Source organism: Chiroxiphia lanceolata, chromosome 6, assembly GCF_009829145.1.
Source record: "Chiroxiphia lanceolata isolate bChiLan1 chromosome 6, bChiLan1.pri, whole genome shotgun sequence".
Lineage (NCBI taxonomy): Eukaryota > Metazoa > Chordata > Aves > Passeriformes > Pipridae > Chiroxiphia > Chiroxiphia lanceolata.
Window position 1 is genome coordinate 13,642,168 of NC_045642.1, and position 18,697 is coordinate 13,660,864.

General features: G+C 36.3%; 1 protein-coding gene across 14 annotated transcripts in view; it reads right to left on the reverse strand.

Annotated features, from left to right (window-relative positions):
• The window catches only part of SOX6 (SRY-box transcription factor 6), a 375,013-nt gene that overhangs the window by 62,987 nt on the left and 293,329 nt on the right, over positions 1-18,697 (reverse strand). For 12 of the 14 annotated variants that reach the window (XM_032690278.1, XM_032690277.1, XM_032690280.1 and 9 more), the window contains one exon: positions 2,767-2,916. The exons of the other annotated variants lie outside the window; for them this stretch is intronic. In XM_032690278.1, coding sequence (XP_032546169.1) covers positions 2,767-2,916 — 150 coding nt within the window. The remainder of the gene's footprint in view (positions 1-2,766; positions 2,917-18,697) is intronic. 14 annotated transcript variants of the gene reach the window in all.

The window sequence follows — 18,697 nt, forward strand, 5'->3', positions numbered from 1 at the left end:
TCCCATTCTTTGAGCTTGTTCCTTCTGCTTAATACTTTAAGCAAGACAGAAGAGCATTTGGAAAACTGTGAAACAGTGATTTCCCGTAGTCAAAGAGCCCAGTAAGACAGATCTCTCATTTAAATTATGCCCAGAGCAGAATTATGCTGGATATAAGAGAATATCGTCCATATTTTAAAACACTGCACTGATCGCTTCAAAACTTAGAATTATGTCAAAATACAATAATACACCACATTATCTCATCTTTTCCATTCTCCTTAGTGTCAAGCAGTCATTTAGCAAAGTACATCCAGTCATACACAATACATTAAACAGGAAAATGTAACAAACAGGTATTGATAATGCCATCATATCTCCAGTTTTAAATTTTTCAAATAAAACCGCATAACATTTTAATTCTTCCTGACCTTGCAGTGTGTACAAATGTCCACACCTGTTCGGAGGCCAAGTGAGAGCAAAAACTCAAAGGTACAAGGGGCATAGTCCATTCTTTTATTTTGTGGCTACATTTACATGAGAGCTGTTTCCTTGCACAGATGCAAAGTGGCTTCAATAAATTTCTCCAAGAGTTCAGAGCCCTATTCAGACTATGAAGTTTGCCAGACTAGGTACCATGAATATGTGTGCATACAAACCTATGCTACAGTGTTCAATTTTTAAACAATTTTCTATTTAGTGCTAGTACAATCATGAAAAACCTCTAAACATTGCCAGAACCTGTTGGTTTGTACTATAGACAGCATTCCCATTTCTGAAAAGCTGGTCACTGACTTAAGAAAAACCTGTCATTACTTTTTGAAAGACCTGACTTCTGTAAAAGTATTGCATTAGTCCTATAAATAATGCATGTAGTTTATAGAAACAATTGCTTAAAAACAGAGAAAATATAGAGGATTTGTTAAGCAATGCATGCCCATCAAAACTGCCATGTCTAACAAAGGTAACAATTTGCAACGACTGAATATAGATACTGCTTTTGTACTAATAATTTCTTCATTAGCCATTTGTTCACACAAAGCACTTGTAGTTTATCTTTAATATTTTCAATGAAATAGTGTGCTTAAGAAAAATAAGAATAAAAAGGCTTCATTTTCACTAATGTATACTTCAGTCCATTCAAGTTACATTATGTAGGGAAACCCCTAAGAATTTGCATGTGGTCAATTTTGTAATAAAGACTCAGTTGGTCACAAACCTGGAATGGTATTGGCTTTGGTTCAAGAAGATATGTGCTTGAATTTAACCAGGGAAAATTTTACTCATATAGTAAAGGTTTGGTTTGGTGTAGATCCATTTGGCTCACTCACTTACAAAATTACTTTTTCACATTAAAGTAGTCAGTAGTATATTCTCAATACCATAAATCAGTGGTGTTAGGTATCACTATACTATGGCAACTTTGCTGAAACAGTTGGGCTTTGCTTTTGGTGGCTTCTGTATTGACGGTAACAAACTCTGTGTATGTGGTAAATTTCCCTGACTGCTCTCAAGCCTGGCATTGGATTACAAGAGGTAAAACATTAGACTAATACACATCTACAGCTAAGTGAACGCTTTGCTAAATAAATGTTAGATCTGGCCATAATGGAATAGTTTTTATTTATTAGTACTCTCAGCCTAGCAAAAAAGTGTCATGGAAATTTATCAGTCCAGGCAGAAATATCTACTCACCCACACTTTACCACAATGATTGATGATAATGAAAAAACAAATGATATTTTACTCTCACGTCAAAACATGGAAAAAGAAAAAAAAGAAGAAACCGTCGCTTCAAGTGAGTAAAATCTTCCCAGGCTGGTTTGAGGCTAAGGACTGTGTGCCTGTAAGGTGTTAGCAGCCAGCAAAAAAAAAAAAGGTATTCCCTCCCTCTCCCCACAAAGTCACTATATGCCATCTCTAGATTTATTTTAATAGTTCTGGATTTATAGTACCATCATTAAAATTGGTAAAACTTGTGAATGTTGATGTTTCTTTACAGTTTGAAGTAAATTGCTTCTGAATTCTGGTCTCATGAAATTCTGAACAACCACAGGAGAGTGCAACAATAGAAGTCAACCAGTTCCACCCAAAGGTACTGGCTACACCACAGACTTTGCAGGGCACACGATGTTCACTTCAGGCTGCTGGCAAATGCCATGTTGTAGCTGCCTGGTTCCAAGGAAGTGAGAATAAGCAGGCACAAGCATTCAGCAATGGCTCAAAACCAACAAGGAGCAGCCCGGTTGTCAGCAGCTGTGTGAAATCAGCAAAAGTCAAATCAATCTGCAGCGACATAATGTTTTCCCCGGAGTCCTGACTTACATGTTATTTTTATGTGGGGCTTTTCCAAAATTGCAGAATTAAGGACAGCTAGAGATTTGTAAAATAATTAGAAGCCCTACAGTGTCTCTCTTACCCTAACCATATAAGCTAGCACCACACTTTAAGATACTCAAGAGTTCGGTGTGAAACAATTCATGAAATGGACTCCATTTATGCACATTACTAGATTACAAACTGAAATCTTGAAAATATCACATTATACTGATGAATCTGTTGTGCTGCCTGTGGTAGGAAGAGGGACGCCTGGTATTTTTGGAAACAAGAAGTGAATTCTTTCTCTTCCCTTCTCTATACTGATAACACAGCACTGAAACTGAACTTTTTTATTTGAATATTGAAGAACTGTAACGTGGTTCAGCTTCCAACTGTTAAACAATAAAAAAGACTGTTTGATTTCACTGTCCTTTTCAAACACCAGTTATTTTCTTTACTGAAAAATACCTTAACTTGAGTTACCGGGCTGGTCCCTCTCTTCTCATTTTTCATCCCAGTGGGTGAAAGTGCCCCTGTCGTATTTGGTGGCTGTGGAGTAGATGGCATTTTGGCTCCAGGAGAAACTTGCATGCTTGCCAGCTGAGCTGCATACAGTTGCTGGAAGACAAGAAGATATACATATATTCCTGCAAAAATTTCTAAAAAAAAGTAAATATACTTTTTTTTTCCTCTGGTGTTTCTTCTCTTAAAGGAGTTAATAGATCTTTTTAGCTCTTGTTTGTGGCTTTTCCCTTCTTATTATTTGAAAAAAGAGAAAAAAAAAAAAGACTAGAAAACACTCAAACACCGATCTCTTTTTTCTTAATTTGACTTTTGCTGACTTTTCTTGATTTCTTTTTTTCCTTCTTGCTAATGATGATCATGGTATTGAGCAAAAAGTTACACTGTGCCTGAATATTAAACACAACATTGATAATATTATAAGGCTGTTTATAAAATAGAGGTATAAACCCCTGTCAGAAAAAAAAGTACTCCAGGTCTTTCTATTCTTACCCAGAAATGACCCACACACTCCAGAACCTCTACTGAGAGCTGACATAGGAACAGTTTCCTACCAAAAGGCAGTGCTGCATCTTCTAGACAGCAATGGAAGTTAAAGTAGGCAACAGGGTATGTCTCCATCTCTGTATACAGTGATATAACTTCTATAAATGCTAATAAGGAATCTGGGCCTTAAAAATTCCCGTAAATAGTGATGAAAATGCAAAAACTTTCTAGTGGAACTGTTCAAAAAGTTCAGTGGAAACATAATAAAAGAAACATAATAAAACTATATTAAAATAAACAATTCCTACCAATAAAAAGTGTTCACTGAACAAAATCAAATAGGTTTAATTTAAATTAAATTTAAATTGAATGACCAAATTTAAACCCTCACCTTGAATTAGCATCCTGAGTAATTCTTCTACCATAAACAGGGAAGATTTCAATCCCTCTTCTACCCATAGATATATATAAACTTTACCTTATTAGTGAGAAAAAAGCCAGGTGTTTTGTATGTAATTTCCAACATTACTATCATTCAGATGGACAAATATAAAAATTTACAGTAATCAAAAGCAGACCTTTCAGCACATGTAATTAAATGAAAGCTTAATAAAGAATAATTTGCAAGAGCCAGATGTGCTTATGTCATAATTGTTGCTTTCTTTGGAACAATTTTTCTAATATAACAAGCCCCCACAGAAATGAAAGTTACACATTGCTGTAAGCTCAGTGACTCAGTGGCGAGACAAATGTGTGAAGGAGGGGCAGAGTCACAACTCTGGGTGACAAGTGAAAACTCTTTGTTTGTTTGTTTCCTTCCACCCCTTTTCGATACCACACAGAGACTACAAAAGGATCACAGATTAACATTTTGAAATCAATGATGTTTAAATATTTTGGCCGATGTACCAGATTTTTCCTACGCTGGAAGTCAAAAAATAAAAATAGAAAAAAATCCCAGCTATTGGTGATGTTTTGGACAATGAAAATGAAGCCTTTTATACAACAGTAAGTGGTTTTTCCACCTACTACTTGGAACCTATCCCTTTTAGCACATTGTTCAGGTCAGTTTATGCTTGCTTAATAGGATGGTCTGCTTAAATGAGAGTAAAAAGTACATTTCACAAGCTTTTGAAATCCTGCACACTCTCAGCTCAGAAATAATCAGGCAGTGCACTATGAAAGAGATAACACAATAACCTTGAATACAAAGATAAACCCCAACAATTATAAAGGCTTTCTCAGTGTTCTGTGCTTTGTCTTTTAATACTTTTTTCTTTTTTTTGAATTAGGAACCTATTTGACATCTTCTTCAACTACCTGAAGGAGATTACTTATATTTTACTAGAAGTATACTAAAACTTTAGTACTTAATGAAGTTTGTACTGCACTTTCAACAGTGTGAAAGGAATTCTGTGTAAAAACAAACCCAGGTTTATTAACTGAAGTTCAAAAGAATTTTTTCCTCCCTTCTTAGGTAACCTATGAGGGCAAAAAAATGTGGGGTATAAGTTATTCTTTCTACAGTATTCCATTTTTCTTAGAAGATAGAAGTTGATTGTCAATTATGGCAACCAAAACAGTGTGGTGGCTTGACCTAGGCTAGCTGCCAGCTGCCCAGCCAACCACTCTCCTCCTCCCCCACTTCAATAGGATGAGGGAGAAAATAAGATGGAAAAGCTCTTGGGTCAAGATAAAGACAGGGAGATCCCTTACCTGTTACCATCACAGGCAAAACAGACTCGGCCTGGGGAGAATTAATTTACTCCCATTTACACTGGAGCCGGCTGGTGAGAAACAACCACCCTGCATCCCATCCACTGCCAGCACTGGGCACCACTCTGGGCTCACATGGCAAGTGGAGCTTGTAGCCCACTTGCAGACAAGTAAGTAAAGATGTGTTTGTGATCTCTAAAAGCTGCAGCCCATGGTGTACCTGTCTCTTGAACAGATATTTCAAGATCGACGTAAAGATAGAGATGTGACACTAGTCACATGATGACCTGGTGCCTTGGTCCTTGGCAACAGAAACACCTACAGCACTTTAAGGGTTACAGAGATAACATCAAGGAAAGTGGGCTGTTCTGGTGACTATCTAGGAAACCGCTTGATTTTGGAAATGCAAACAGAAAAAGTAGAATAAAATTAGAATTTTTCACCACTCCCCTCCCAGGGTGTTGAGGGCTGTATTGGCTGTTTTGCAAGTCCTGTCAGGGAGAAATGTTTCTAAAGCAAGACAGAGAATAACAAAAATTTTATCATTTATGTATCTCTGTGTATGTATAATTCATGACTGGATTATTCCAAGGTCTTAGTACTGGCTTTAGCCTGGCATTTCTACAAAAGGTATTTTAAAACATAAAAGCAAAATATAAAAATAAGTAACAGTGATCAGCTTTCTGGTTTGTTTAAAACAAAGCTGTTCCGCAAATGAGTGCAAATCTTGCAAGAATTCACACCAGTGCTAGGAACATTACTGTGTGGACTGGGAGGACGCATAACTTTTAAATATCAGTTTGTATGGGAAGCTAGGCAGTCTGGAAAAATACATGCACAACACCACTGCAGGGATAGAATGGATATTTTTGCAAATACCACTACTGTGGCTTAAAATGGCAATTTAGAACCTCACATTGGGATGGTCAGGTTGTGATGCTTTTATTTGCAATATTAAGGAGAGGAATAAAACCCAAACATTGAGTGAATGTTGACTGTTAATTTTTAAGGCTCAAAACCAAAAGTTTCAATGGAATTTTTTCAATTGAAATTCTAACCTACCAACTATTTTACTACTAAGTAAAAAAATTAAACTATCTCAAACACTGAAACTTATCTCCTTTTTGATCTATTTATGGCTATCACATAAAGAGAAGAGCATTTCACAATCCTTTTGCCAACCACTGACTCTCAAGAAGGCTCTTGATTACAAATTAGATATTCAAAATCATCAAGTATTCATGATTGTTTTAAGAAGCCTTAAAAATGTATAGTCTGGTTTTGTTTTTTTTTAAAGAGGTCACTAAGATCCTTACAATCCAATTCTCAGCATCTAAATATAAGTAGGGCTGATTTTGAGTTACTGAGTGCTCCTGAATAGTTAACAATTTTAAAAACCAGCTTGCTTAAGGTACATGAACAAGGAGGTAACTTTACAGTTTCCAGAACCAGGTTTCTTGTAATGTCATGCTTTGATGCTGAAGAGTGGGGCTTTGAAATGCCACAGGTCTCAAGGCAATGGCAAGTGAAGTCTCACATTTAAGCATCTATGAACTTACAGGCTTACAGACCTAAGCACTTATTACTGAAATCTTATGCCAGCTGTAATCAACTAATAATCCCAAAGCTGCAGGTCACTATGAGTAGTGGGAAAGTGCTGTACTCGGTGTGTGTACAGAACAGCACAAATGCACGCTGATTTTTTTACCTGGAAACAGCAGAGTTCACACTAAGCTTTTGTTATAGCTTAGACCTACCATTCAAGAACTGAATAACTAACAAATATAATAATCCAGTGGTGATGGTGATGGTGTTTTCTGCTTCAGAAATTGGCTATGGAATTGGATTAATGATTTCCATTTCACTTTTCTTATAAAAAGTATTATCCATGATCTAAAATTTTTTTGAAAAGCTATGGACTAATCATAGCCATTTTGACTGATCCAAGTGTAAAATCTTTCTTAATGCCACCTAAGTTTCACAATGCCTTTGTGAGATATTTTCATGACACAGTAGGAAAACTGCCTTTGCTGCCAGTGTGTTCATTCATGCTTTACCAGAAGACAAAGGCCTTAGGCTCACACATCCCTCCCACGAGTTTCAACATTTTTTCAACTTGATTTTTCAACTAGCTTTCAATAATCAAAACACTTTCACTGGCTCAGGTCCCTTTCCTTATGAGTTTTCACTTGCACATAGGCCTGTGACGTTCCTGGGCACATTCTCTGGTAAATGACACTGAGCACAGAAAATAAGCACAGAGCAAAGCTTTCTATGCACCAGACATTTTCCTTTCTTTTACAGCAGGCATATTCATACTTGTCTCTTGGGCTGCAGCATCTGTGTCTAAAAGAATGAATTAAAATGAAAAATTTTGAGAATGAAATGTTACAGAAGTGACACATGGTGAGGAAAATAGAATGGGCCTTAAATCGGCACAGTTAAGGGTGGTTTGCGCTGACAGCTTGTTAACTTTGTGACAGGCTGTTTTACCACCTAACACAGAATTACAATTGTCACAGAATCATAGAATCACTAAAGTGGAAAAGACCTCTAAGACCACCAAGTCCAACCATTAGCCTTGCCCTGCCACGTTCACCACTAAACCCTGTCCCCAAGTGCCACATCCATATCATAACCGTCTTACAAGGGGTTTGCCAGGGACAGGCCCTATGCAAAAGGTTTTTGTGAGAAGATACAATACAGAGAAAGTGATTAACTTCTGCATAGAAGAAAGGCAGTTTCTTCAGATGCAAGATCTCGGGGAGGAAATGGAGAGAACAGTTGCACTCTATACAGGAACAAAAAGTCAAGGGCTAGAGACATTTCAGCTGACTGTGCGGTGAGGGAGTATTTGGTCACAGCGGCGGGCATCTAATTCAGATGTTATTCTTTGCAGCACAATTCTGAAGAAACTGTAGTAAAGCCATATGTGAAATATGGAGATAAAAAGAGGGGTTGCAATACTCAGTGTAGCAGATCTAAGTGTGGATGATGAGAGCTGGCCTACCATGATAAATTGCAATGGATGTACCTGGAAGATGGATCACAAAGAATTTCAGTAGAAGGTGGTTCGACTGAAGGAGAAGGAAGGGGCCTGCTGTAGAAACTTTTACCCTTTTATTTTCTTTTCTCAAGAAAAAATGTTAAATTTTATGAACCCTGATTAATTCTAAATTCTTCCATTACTAAAAATGGAAGTCCTATGTTACATCTTCAACAAATACATTTGCTACAGTAAATGAAACTGAACAATAAAGCTACTGAGAATCAAGTGAGAATCCCTATTTGTCAGCATTTTAAATGAATTGTGCAAAGCTGAAATATCTTATTTATAGAGATGAAAGTTCAGCTATTTAGACAATGAGTAATTTGGTTTCTAAAGATGAAAAACTCTAAGGAGTGACTGCAAGTGCTGTTGAAATCCTGCACTACAAGAGGTAATGCAGTTATTTTTTCCGTAGTATATTTAGTAAGTAGTGTTGCAAAGCTATAATACCAGAATTTTCCTTCTGAGTACATAACATGCAATAATAATACTTAGAACTGTCTGATGACAACGAGTTTTTATAAGTTCACCAAAACCAGCAACGTCTTCACTATTTCCAGCACACATTTCTGAAAAGAAGCTACAAAAAATAAAAATAAAAACTTCAGTGGGATTTCTTACTTTTAAATAAGCTTGATGTCAAACAGACTGAAGAAAAGAGAGTCTCTGTTTGAAAAAGCTTTTCTTCTGTTTGGAGGAAGAGCAGATTAATGCTCACACCCGTGTTTTGGGTATCACAGATAATAACTATGGAAATAAAGGTTAAGTGTTGTCCTGAGACTGATGTCACAGGTATAAACTTCAGCAGTTCAGGAAATGTAAACTTTTCAAAAACAGTGTAGAAGCATAAATATCCTACTCCAAAATTTCAGACAGATCTTGATCTAGGTGCAAGAACTGTTTCTAAAGTCATATTAATTGTACACATTCCTTCCTATTCTTATATGATATATAAATATCATTTTTTGTATTGGCATGTCTTTTGCATACATTCAGTGACTAGCATTGTAGTTGAGTGCTCTACTGTAGCATCAAGGTAAGAAATGGGGTTATAGATTTGTGTATATATATAAAAAGTAAATACATAAATAAATAAATAAATAAATAGCATTCAGTTACTTTTCTCTTTATTTTAGGATGCTTCTCATGTAGATCTTTAGAGTGAAAGGTAGGTTAACAGAAAAAGACATCCAGAAACACAAGACAGCCTAAGTAACTCATCAGCAGCTTAACCATGTGACAAACCCAGGGGCAACTCGAAGGCAGCTCCGGCCTTTGGAGCCTGCCAAGAAGCCAGATGCCATCACCAGAAAAACACCTTCCACGGCTCAGCATCTGTGTCCTAGCACTGCTCTCTACACAAAAGGGAAGGAGGAGGAGAAGACAGAGATAGAAAGGTGCACAGAAAATTGTGAAAGAAATGTACAAACACCTGAGAGCAACTCTTATTTGAATTTAAAAAATCTAAAACTTGGAAAATCAAAGCTTTTGTTGAAAAAAACAAGATCCCTTCAAATCAAAAAACTGAATATTTGATGCCAAAAGTGTATGTTTTCTTTTGTTTCTGTTACCTGTTAAAACAGTGCATTTTATAAATTTATTATGATGAAATTTGGATGTCTCAGTAGAATTTTCTCAGTTTTTCTAAGAAAAATGTTAACAAATCAAAATAAGGTGAGTTTTACAGATCTGCTATGACTATGGCTAGGCCCTTCTCTCAATTTCAGATGTGCCACTACACAGGCAATAAATAGTATCTTAATATTTAAGAACTAACAAGTATGCAACATCAAATTAACTCAAAATTTTATACTAAATAACTGAGAACTACTTGGCTTTACACAGATATATCTGAAAGGACACTGATCAAGTACAGCTACACGACATTGGAATAACAATTACAGAAAAAGTGTTTAATTTAGAAACACGATAAATAATAAATAATAATATACTGAAAATACTTCTTTTTCTCTACAGAATCCACATGTCATAATATATGTACATGGTTTCCTCATAACAGCATCACTTTTTTCTTTTCCCTGTTTGCACATGCCTAGTGTGTCCATAGCAGACATAACATTCTGATTTTAAACACCCATATATCACCCTGCTGCAGAGTCTGCTCATCATTATAGAGCATGAATATTCTCTGCATCTTCTCATAATATACCAAATACCTTTGCAAAAAGGCGTTAAGGTGCAACACAAACAGGCAGCTAATGAATTATCATAACTAATGTCATAATAACAAAGATTGTTGCAGTGATTATTTATGCGCTTGCTGACTAATGTGCTCTCCGATTTATTAAAACCCAATATGTGCAAACAAACTAACTGTATTTGTGGAAATACAAATAACACATTTTGTAGTCACAGACGAAGTTAGAAGCGTTCAGTTTTCCCTATACCTTCATGAGTATGAAAAAAATTCTTTCTTAGCTAAAAGAATGCTTTTATGGATTATTCATATTCATTCACTTCAGGTTTGGGGTTTTATTTTTAACTATTAGCACCAGTAATTTCAATGTTTGTCAGTTGCTGTTATACATATTGTCAAGGGAAATTTTTATGCGGCCCTAAATTCCACTCAATTCCTGTCTCCTTAGGAGACACACATGCCTGTATTGTTTCACTCTCAAGCAGCAAAGTAACAGTTACCTAATTTCACCACTGCGAGTCTGCCAGTTCCAACCTCTTTTATTGACCACAAGTTCATTGTACTGGTTCAGAAAAAGAAAAATCATTCTCATCTCTTCTGCTGCCCTGCTGTGGCTAATGGCCAACCCATACCGAAAATAAAAGAATCTCTCCACATTTCAGATACTGTGGATTGTATTGTTGTAGTACTGCAAAATAACAGCTTTATTTTGTTAAAAGGGCCTAACTTTAAGTGGACCATGGAATATTTATGGCTCTCAGTAGTCCTTTGAAAGAGTTATCTTATGTTTTTATGCCGATCATGGGTCAGAGGTTCAAATCAGCACTTCTTTCTGTCACTCCTTATATGTTTTACTATAATTTACAGCTCAGCAAGAGGACTCATAAAACAAAAGTGTCTATTTTACTTCAGCAACTAATTCTAGCTAATCAAAGCTTTCCAGCAAAACAACCCAGCATGAAACTCTGCGTGGAAAATATGCAGAGAACAAAGCGTTTTGTCAAATAACACATCTCATGATGTAAACACATATGTCTCTTATAGGAAATTTTATCGCTTCCACATTATCGGCACACAAAAGGAGCATTCTTGTCGCAGACCTGGTGCGACTGTGGAGCCATCGTCATTGGAAACAAGAGCCTGATTAGGTTCCCACACAGATATGAATAGATTTTCTTTTTTTAGTGTAATGCTGCCTTTCTTATTTCTTAAACAGACTAGTAATTGTGGCTGTAAAAACAGTGAATTGTGTTTGGACGACATTTGTTTCTTCATATTTTTTTTAGCTACCCAGTGACACCAATTATCCCATATGGTTGTCCTCTTCTGGAAAGTCTGAGTTAATCCACAGCTGTGAAGATGAAGACGCACCCAGCAGGCTCTAAATCTGGTGGGTCTCTTGTCTGTTAATAAAGTCCACAGTCTGCTGGACAGATGTTAAGAGGATCTGTTAAATAAGTCAGTGACAAAGACACAGACTTCTGCTGGGGAAAATAATTAGCAAAAACATATCTATTCTTCATAGTTTTTCATTTCTTTCTTCATGTTTTGGAGTAGAAAATTTTCCTTACTTGACAGAGGAGTCCCACAAAACATACAATAGGTCCTGCTCAAAATATGAATGGACTAAAAGATCACACTGACGTGAGTTCTGAACAAATGATAGATCTTTTTGTCCTTGACTTATTCTTGCATGCTGTGGTTCCTGCACTATTATTTTAAGTTTGGGTTCATTCATCATATTATGGGGGGAGCCTGAATAGGTATTTTCAGCTATAAAATATCTACTTAAATTTTTAATGTAAAGAGAAATGTAAACTGAAGATGAAATTACCATGTGACTAATTTTTGTTAAAAGTTATTAACATTACCTTTTCCTAAATAAAGGAATTACGAATGATGTTTTTGTCCCCAAGGCTCATGCTAATGTTCGAGGTGGGGGGCAGGGGAACCACCATAGAAAAACGTGGAATGAGAAGATACCTGCAGGAAGATCCACATTTAGAACCTTACTCACTTTTCCCTGTCCCCACCTGTTTCTCATTGTGGCCTGACAGCACAGACATCCAACCTCAAAGCCTCTCTCAGTTACAGTCATGTAAATTTGGAGAAATGTTACAGACCTAAAATATATGCACCAGTGCAATAAAGAACTAACTTGCCTTCAGGCATATGTGCATTAAGGTGCTCTTAAAATCACTTCTGTTTCATTTGTAAACTGTATTTCTTGTTCTTTTGACCTCATCCTGCTTTGACGTAATGAAGTAGAAGTGTTCATCAAAACAGCGCTCTCTGCTTTGCTGCCTAAATGCAGGAACTTTCATGTAGGCATCATTCCTGAGATCATGCCCCTTAGAAATCAAATGGCCTTGATTCCATTGAATTATGACAATTAAATGCAATCTCTCTACAACTGCCTTTTCACAACCCGTTTACTGTAAAGCTGTGGACAAAGCCAAGAAAGAATATTTAGAGCTCAAATAAATTATCAATCACTGCAAGTAGGTAAGACAATGTATATAATTTGGCACCTGGCAGTTGCCTCTGTAATATTGTGTTTGTTTCCCCTTAGGAAGTAAAGCTGCTGGTTTATTAGTTTTACTGCACCTTGACAAGTTTTCAAGATATAATGTCACCCCATCACCCTATGAGGCTGCTGGGAATTTTTAATGAGACAGCATGAAAATCGTGCAAGAAAAGTTTACTCTCTGCAAAAAACATTAATTCAAAAATATACCTTAAAAAAGTTATATAATTACATATAATATAATAGCATAGAATATATGTAGCATTTCATCTATTAAAAGAAAATGATTACTCAGCTCACAGTGTCTGTGATATTTAAATGAGACTTTCAATTATTTTCAATGTCACCAAGTCAAAAATCTAACCCTGTGAAATACAAGTACTGGTCTTCTGGCCCCCAGAGAGAAAACTATATTTCTGCCATGTCAGAAAAGAACAAAGGGCAGTCCAAAAGCTGATGGGGGAACAGAGTAACAGCTACCAAAACAAACAAACAAACGAAAACAAAACAACAACAAAAAACACAACACACTCCCCCAAAAAAAACCAAACGCACACATATATACACAATTGAAAACCTTCTGTAGCAAATATGGAGCTCTTACTTTCCGAAGAACAATTCCCTTGCGAAGCCACTGACTGGAAGGAGAGGTAAAAATCCTCACTGACTTGGCAGCCGTGTCTCACCTCATTTCACTCTTTTTATTTTTTTTCCCCTTTCCAAACAGACTGAGTGTTGGTCTTCTGAGAATATGATGCTAAGCCACTTTTCCTGTAGAGTTTTTAAACTGGGCCTCTGAGAAAGGGTTTGATACAATTCAATGACTGAAGTAATACCTTTGTCCATCTGAGCATTAAATGGCCCATTGAAATACAGCTTAGTTAGAATTTCAGTAAATGGTGCTTTCTTTTTTTTTTTTTTTTATTATTATTATTCCTTTCCCAACAGATTACAGTCTGTATCTGAAAATGAAGTTCAATCACTTTTGGTTGCCTCTCAGGTCAGGTCCTTTAGCCAGTGTTAATTAAATATAACCCCTTCAGAATACCGGAGGTTAAATGAGAGCAACAAACTGGTCTTCTTCAAAATATTACTTCATCCTCTCCAAAAAAGCTGTAATCTGTTTGGGAGGGCCCTCATTTAAACACATTGGTCTTAACAATAAAAATTTATTGGGAGTGGGAGGGGGGAATCATGCTAAATGCTATTTTATCCAACAGCTAGTAATCACAAAACATTAAGCACCTATTTCCATGCAATATACCATATCTATTGTGTTTAAATAACGCACACCATAAAGGAAAGTGCCGCAGCAGACTATTCAGGCTGTATCAGCACATACAGCAGAATTTTCTACTTGATAAAGTGAAACTATAAAGAATCAATGCATAAGTCAGACAGCTTCCATACCTAATATTCTTCCCTGCAGCTATTAGAAGTTCACATTTTTGTCTCTAGTAGGCATGAACATTAGTATACCTTCAATTTCATGTATTCAGTCACATTTTGCTGTCTGTTCCATACAACTTGACTAGAGCATGAAATTGGAAAGTAACTGAAGTTATCTTTTTTTCATCGTAATGATTTTAAATGAAAATGGGAGGGGTTTGCATAAGCTATTTGTTTGCTGCCTTGTAAAAAGTTTCCTGAAGTATTCATAATAATTTTACTATTAAATTAGTTGAAAGAAAGCTTTTTAACACATGGTAATTAGTCTTGTCTTTCTGAACATGACTTTACTGTAAATACTCCTCCTTGACTATCCCTTTGTCCCAAGATTCCTTAGAAGAATGCAACCAAGCGATAATTCAGCATTATTGCTGCTTCAGTGCACTAATCGCTTAAAGAGCAGCAAGGACCCCATGTTTACTGCCACAAGGCTCCTACAGCCTCCCGGCCCAAGGCAGGCTTCCCAGCCCAGCAGCATCCAGATGTCAAGAGGAATATCCAGGTCCTGATGCAGCATGCCGCTCCATTCCAGTATGGCCTAAACATCTGTTTCATCTGCTGGCGTACAACCTGCTGAATACACTGAGACTGCCACACGGAGTAGGGAATTGAAGGAGGGTGGGAATGAAGCGCTGCAGTTTGCACAGCTCAGTATACATATCACTAAAAAACCCTATACAGGCAAAAAAATTTACACAAAATCATTGGAACCCCAAAACTGGAGTCTGATCGTTTGCTCTCCAGACTGAAAATCTAGAAAATATGAGGATCATTAAAAAAAAAAAAAAATAAAAAAAAAAATAAAAAACCCCTTTCTACACAATATATACTTAGCATTTTTTCTCCTAATGGGGGAACAGACCATAACACGTAAGCATCTCATCTTACTAACTTTACTCTGGTTTAATTCTTTATGGTGTGAGAAAAGCACAAAATAAGGAAAAGCACAGAAGTGTGTAACAAAAGGTGCTTGTTGTGTTTATAGCAAATGCTCTTAAAAAAAAAGAGAAAAAAAAGCCCAGAACTTAAAAATAAGATAAACCTAGTCATCTCTTACATATTTATAATTTCCTATAGATAGTAACTCAGGAGCTCAAAAACAATAAGCATCTTTTGTCTAAAAGATAGGAGTATGTAAACATTGACATTTTATCTTGAGGCATGACAAAAACAGCAAACATTTTTAGTTGATCTAGATTAAGTTCTGACAAGGAATAAAGGAGTGCTAACTGTTCTCATCTCTCCCACTTTGTGTATCTATTCTCTCGTATTTTTGCTAGCGACAATAATGGAATAGTTGCCTGTTCCCATGCAAATTCTTTGAGTTGTTTATGAAAGCAAGATCAAAGCATAAACTGAGAGTGCCTCTTTTTTCGCTGCATTTTTTCCTCAAGAGAAGGACCTAATGAGAGGCTGTTAAACTTGCAGTCTTGCTCTGCACTTACAGAGCAGGAGCATTCTCACAGTGCAACCTCCCAGCTTATCCTTTTCTCTGGCCAGTCTGGGGACATGGTTCACCTCTGTGTGCCAGGAAACAGGAGCACAGAAGGCAGGAGGGACCAAACACTTCTGTGTCCCATCTCCACACAGGGTGAGCACCTGTACCCAGAAAGGAGGAATCATCCCTCAGACCTTCCATTTAAACTCACCCACCCTCTGTGAACCTGAGCAAGTCAACATTTTCTCTGTGCTCCTCATGAAATGGATACACTGCTGCTGCATTACTACAGCATCTGAACTAGGTATATCTGAATACAACCATAAAGTATTTCTAGTACAGATAAAAAGTGAGCATTAATAAAATTGCTATTTTAATAAAATATTGTAAATATCAAGTAAAAAAAGATTTTAAAATCTTCATCAAATATCTATAGCTATTCCCTCCACAGGAGGATAGCAGAAACATCAGTAAAATCATTCTCTTAAGCACAAAGGTTTGCATTTCTTCATTTAGTGCTGTCAGATTACCGATAGGCTACTTTTTGATCACAATTCTCCTGTTATTTACCATGCACAGGAAAGAACACAAAATTATCTTTGTGGTAATCCCAGATTATATGTTGTTCTACACATCTTAGTTACTTGCAAAAAAAAAAACTTTAACATTTTTTATGATTTTACAAAATAACTGTGACAAGCTCTGTTTGTCAAAAACAATTATGTTTTTGATATGGAAGGAGACAGGCAAGTATGCCTAAACACCTTTGGTAGAAAGCCAGTCACAACAAAAGACAACTGCATTTGCTTGAAAAACAATTTCTAGTTTCCAGTGGATAATGGAAAGAAAAAATGAGAAATGTTAAAGTTGAATCTGTACAGGATTTTTCTATTAGAATTTGCTATTGTCATTTTCATGGCATAAATTCTAACTCATAAAAATTGTGGATAGCACCAAAGTTACCAGACTAACAAGCTCACCTAGGAAAAGAAACAAGGACAAGATAGCATAGCTCCAAAGATACCTGTAAACAAAGGCTCTAGTGTTTTAAACTCCTTCTCTTGCATCCAAGGAAAGTGAATAAGCAGTATCTATTAAAACTAAAAATATGAACAGACCTATCAGGAAAATATGAAAATATAACCAGATGGTTGCATCATAGTTCATGTTTTTTCATTCGCTTAATGCTATTATAATACCTTCTCTGATGACACTGTAAATCAAATTATATATAGAAAGAATTTAAAATGTATTCTGGTATTTTTTAGAAGCTCTTCCCAAAAAATCTGGGGTTTATTCCTTACTGCTAATATAAAGTATTTTTAACAATAAATGTGAGAGGTCTATATGAAAAGCAGTTAACTAACAAATTCAGACAGTTTTGCATACTTTATCTGTAGAAATGCGTTCTACACTAAAGCTAGTGTGAAAAGAAGAAACTGTTTAAAAAGGACCACTGTGATAAGGGAAATAAAATTATATGATTGAGAAGCAATTAATTACAGTAAGTTTGCTGAAGGGATGATAGCTATCAAAGCTTATCAAATTTTGTATTTCAGAATTTCAGATATTTATTTTAAAAAATGTTCACATATAGATAGGCTTTGTGAGAGAAGTCAGGAGTTTCATTCAGTCTCATGTCAGCAGGATTACAAGCAATTATGAGTAACTGCTTGTTGAGCTGTGTGAAATGAGTTGGTGAATGAGTTTCCTAGTAAGCACATGTCCATATCACCGGTATGATTGCCAGTAATGTAGACAATCTTAGTCGAAGGGGTCTAAAAACATAATTATTCTTCTAATACTATAGGGGATTAAATCAATTCAGGACAGAAGATGGTTGTGCAACTGCTGCTTCTAGTGTACACCTTCTGGGTCTGTCAACCAGGCAGCAGAAAGGAAAGCCAAGGCAAAAGTAAGAAAAAAGGAAACCAGGACATGGAAAAAATAAGTGGCAAAAAATCTTCCCTAGAAATATATTTTTAAATCTGGCTTAAGTTGGTGGGTTCATTCACACCCCAACCAGCCAGATGGAGAAATTGTCTAATGTAATGATTGTAGTGTTTCCCTGTGTAGAACTGCACAGATACAGAACAAGAAAATTGAACACTCACCACTGCTAAGCACTGCTCACTACTTCTCAGCTTTTGTTGAGAAGCAAAAGCACTACAATTAAATTTATACATGCTCCCATAACAGAATAATGAGACCCCATCCTAGTAATAAGTGGGTGCAGGTCAGAAAAAAGGAGAGTCCCATTTAAACTACCTCTTTCCATTCCCACATCTGAATCCCCATCTTGGAAGAGAAGATGCCAAGACAGCCCTACATTTAAGAGCTGAATATTTGAAAGTGCTGCTTGCAATATTTTCTTACTTTTATAAGAGACACAGTTCATGTGGTAGCTCACAGCCATTCTATAATTTTCACTAGCAAAAATGGACAGAAGACAGGGCTATAATAAATATATACTGGCTCTACTGATCAGGAGAAGCTTTATCAGTCAGCTGGGGCACATCTGGGAAAAAAAGTCACTCAGGTGCATCTCTAGCATCCCATTCAATTAACATATCATTAAAAATGGTTTGTCCCTGTTCAGCCTGCTGTGTTACCTGATAAGTCAACATAGTTAAAATGTATATTTAAATGCAGAAAACAGTGAAATATTTTCTTTGTGAAGCAGAAAACAAGACCAGTTTACAGGTATTTTACAGCATTAGAAATAATTGTGCTTTGCAGGTTGCTTAGCAGATCACTCACATTGATCTTTTACGGTGTATTTTGAACTTTCATGCACCTTCCAGGAAAATTAAATAATGTCCTTGAGGGAAATATACACAAAATTATGCAAAGCATATTCAAATGGACTTATAAAAATTACATCTAAAAAAATTTCACATTTGCACCTCAAAACCAGGTAACTGGGAACTTACTGTTATAAATTCATGGGAAGCTGATGTATTTCATCACAATTCACAAGAAAATGTGAAAATGCCATTAAAGCATGGCATAAGATTGCCATGCTTTCTGAACTGCAGTGGGTGTGAAGATGCT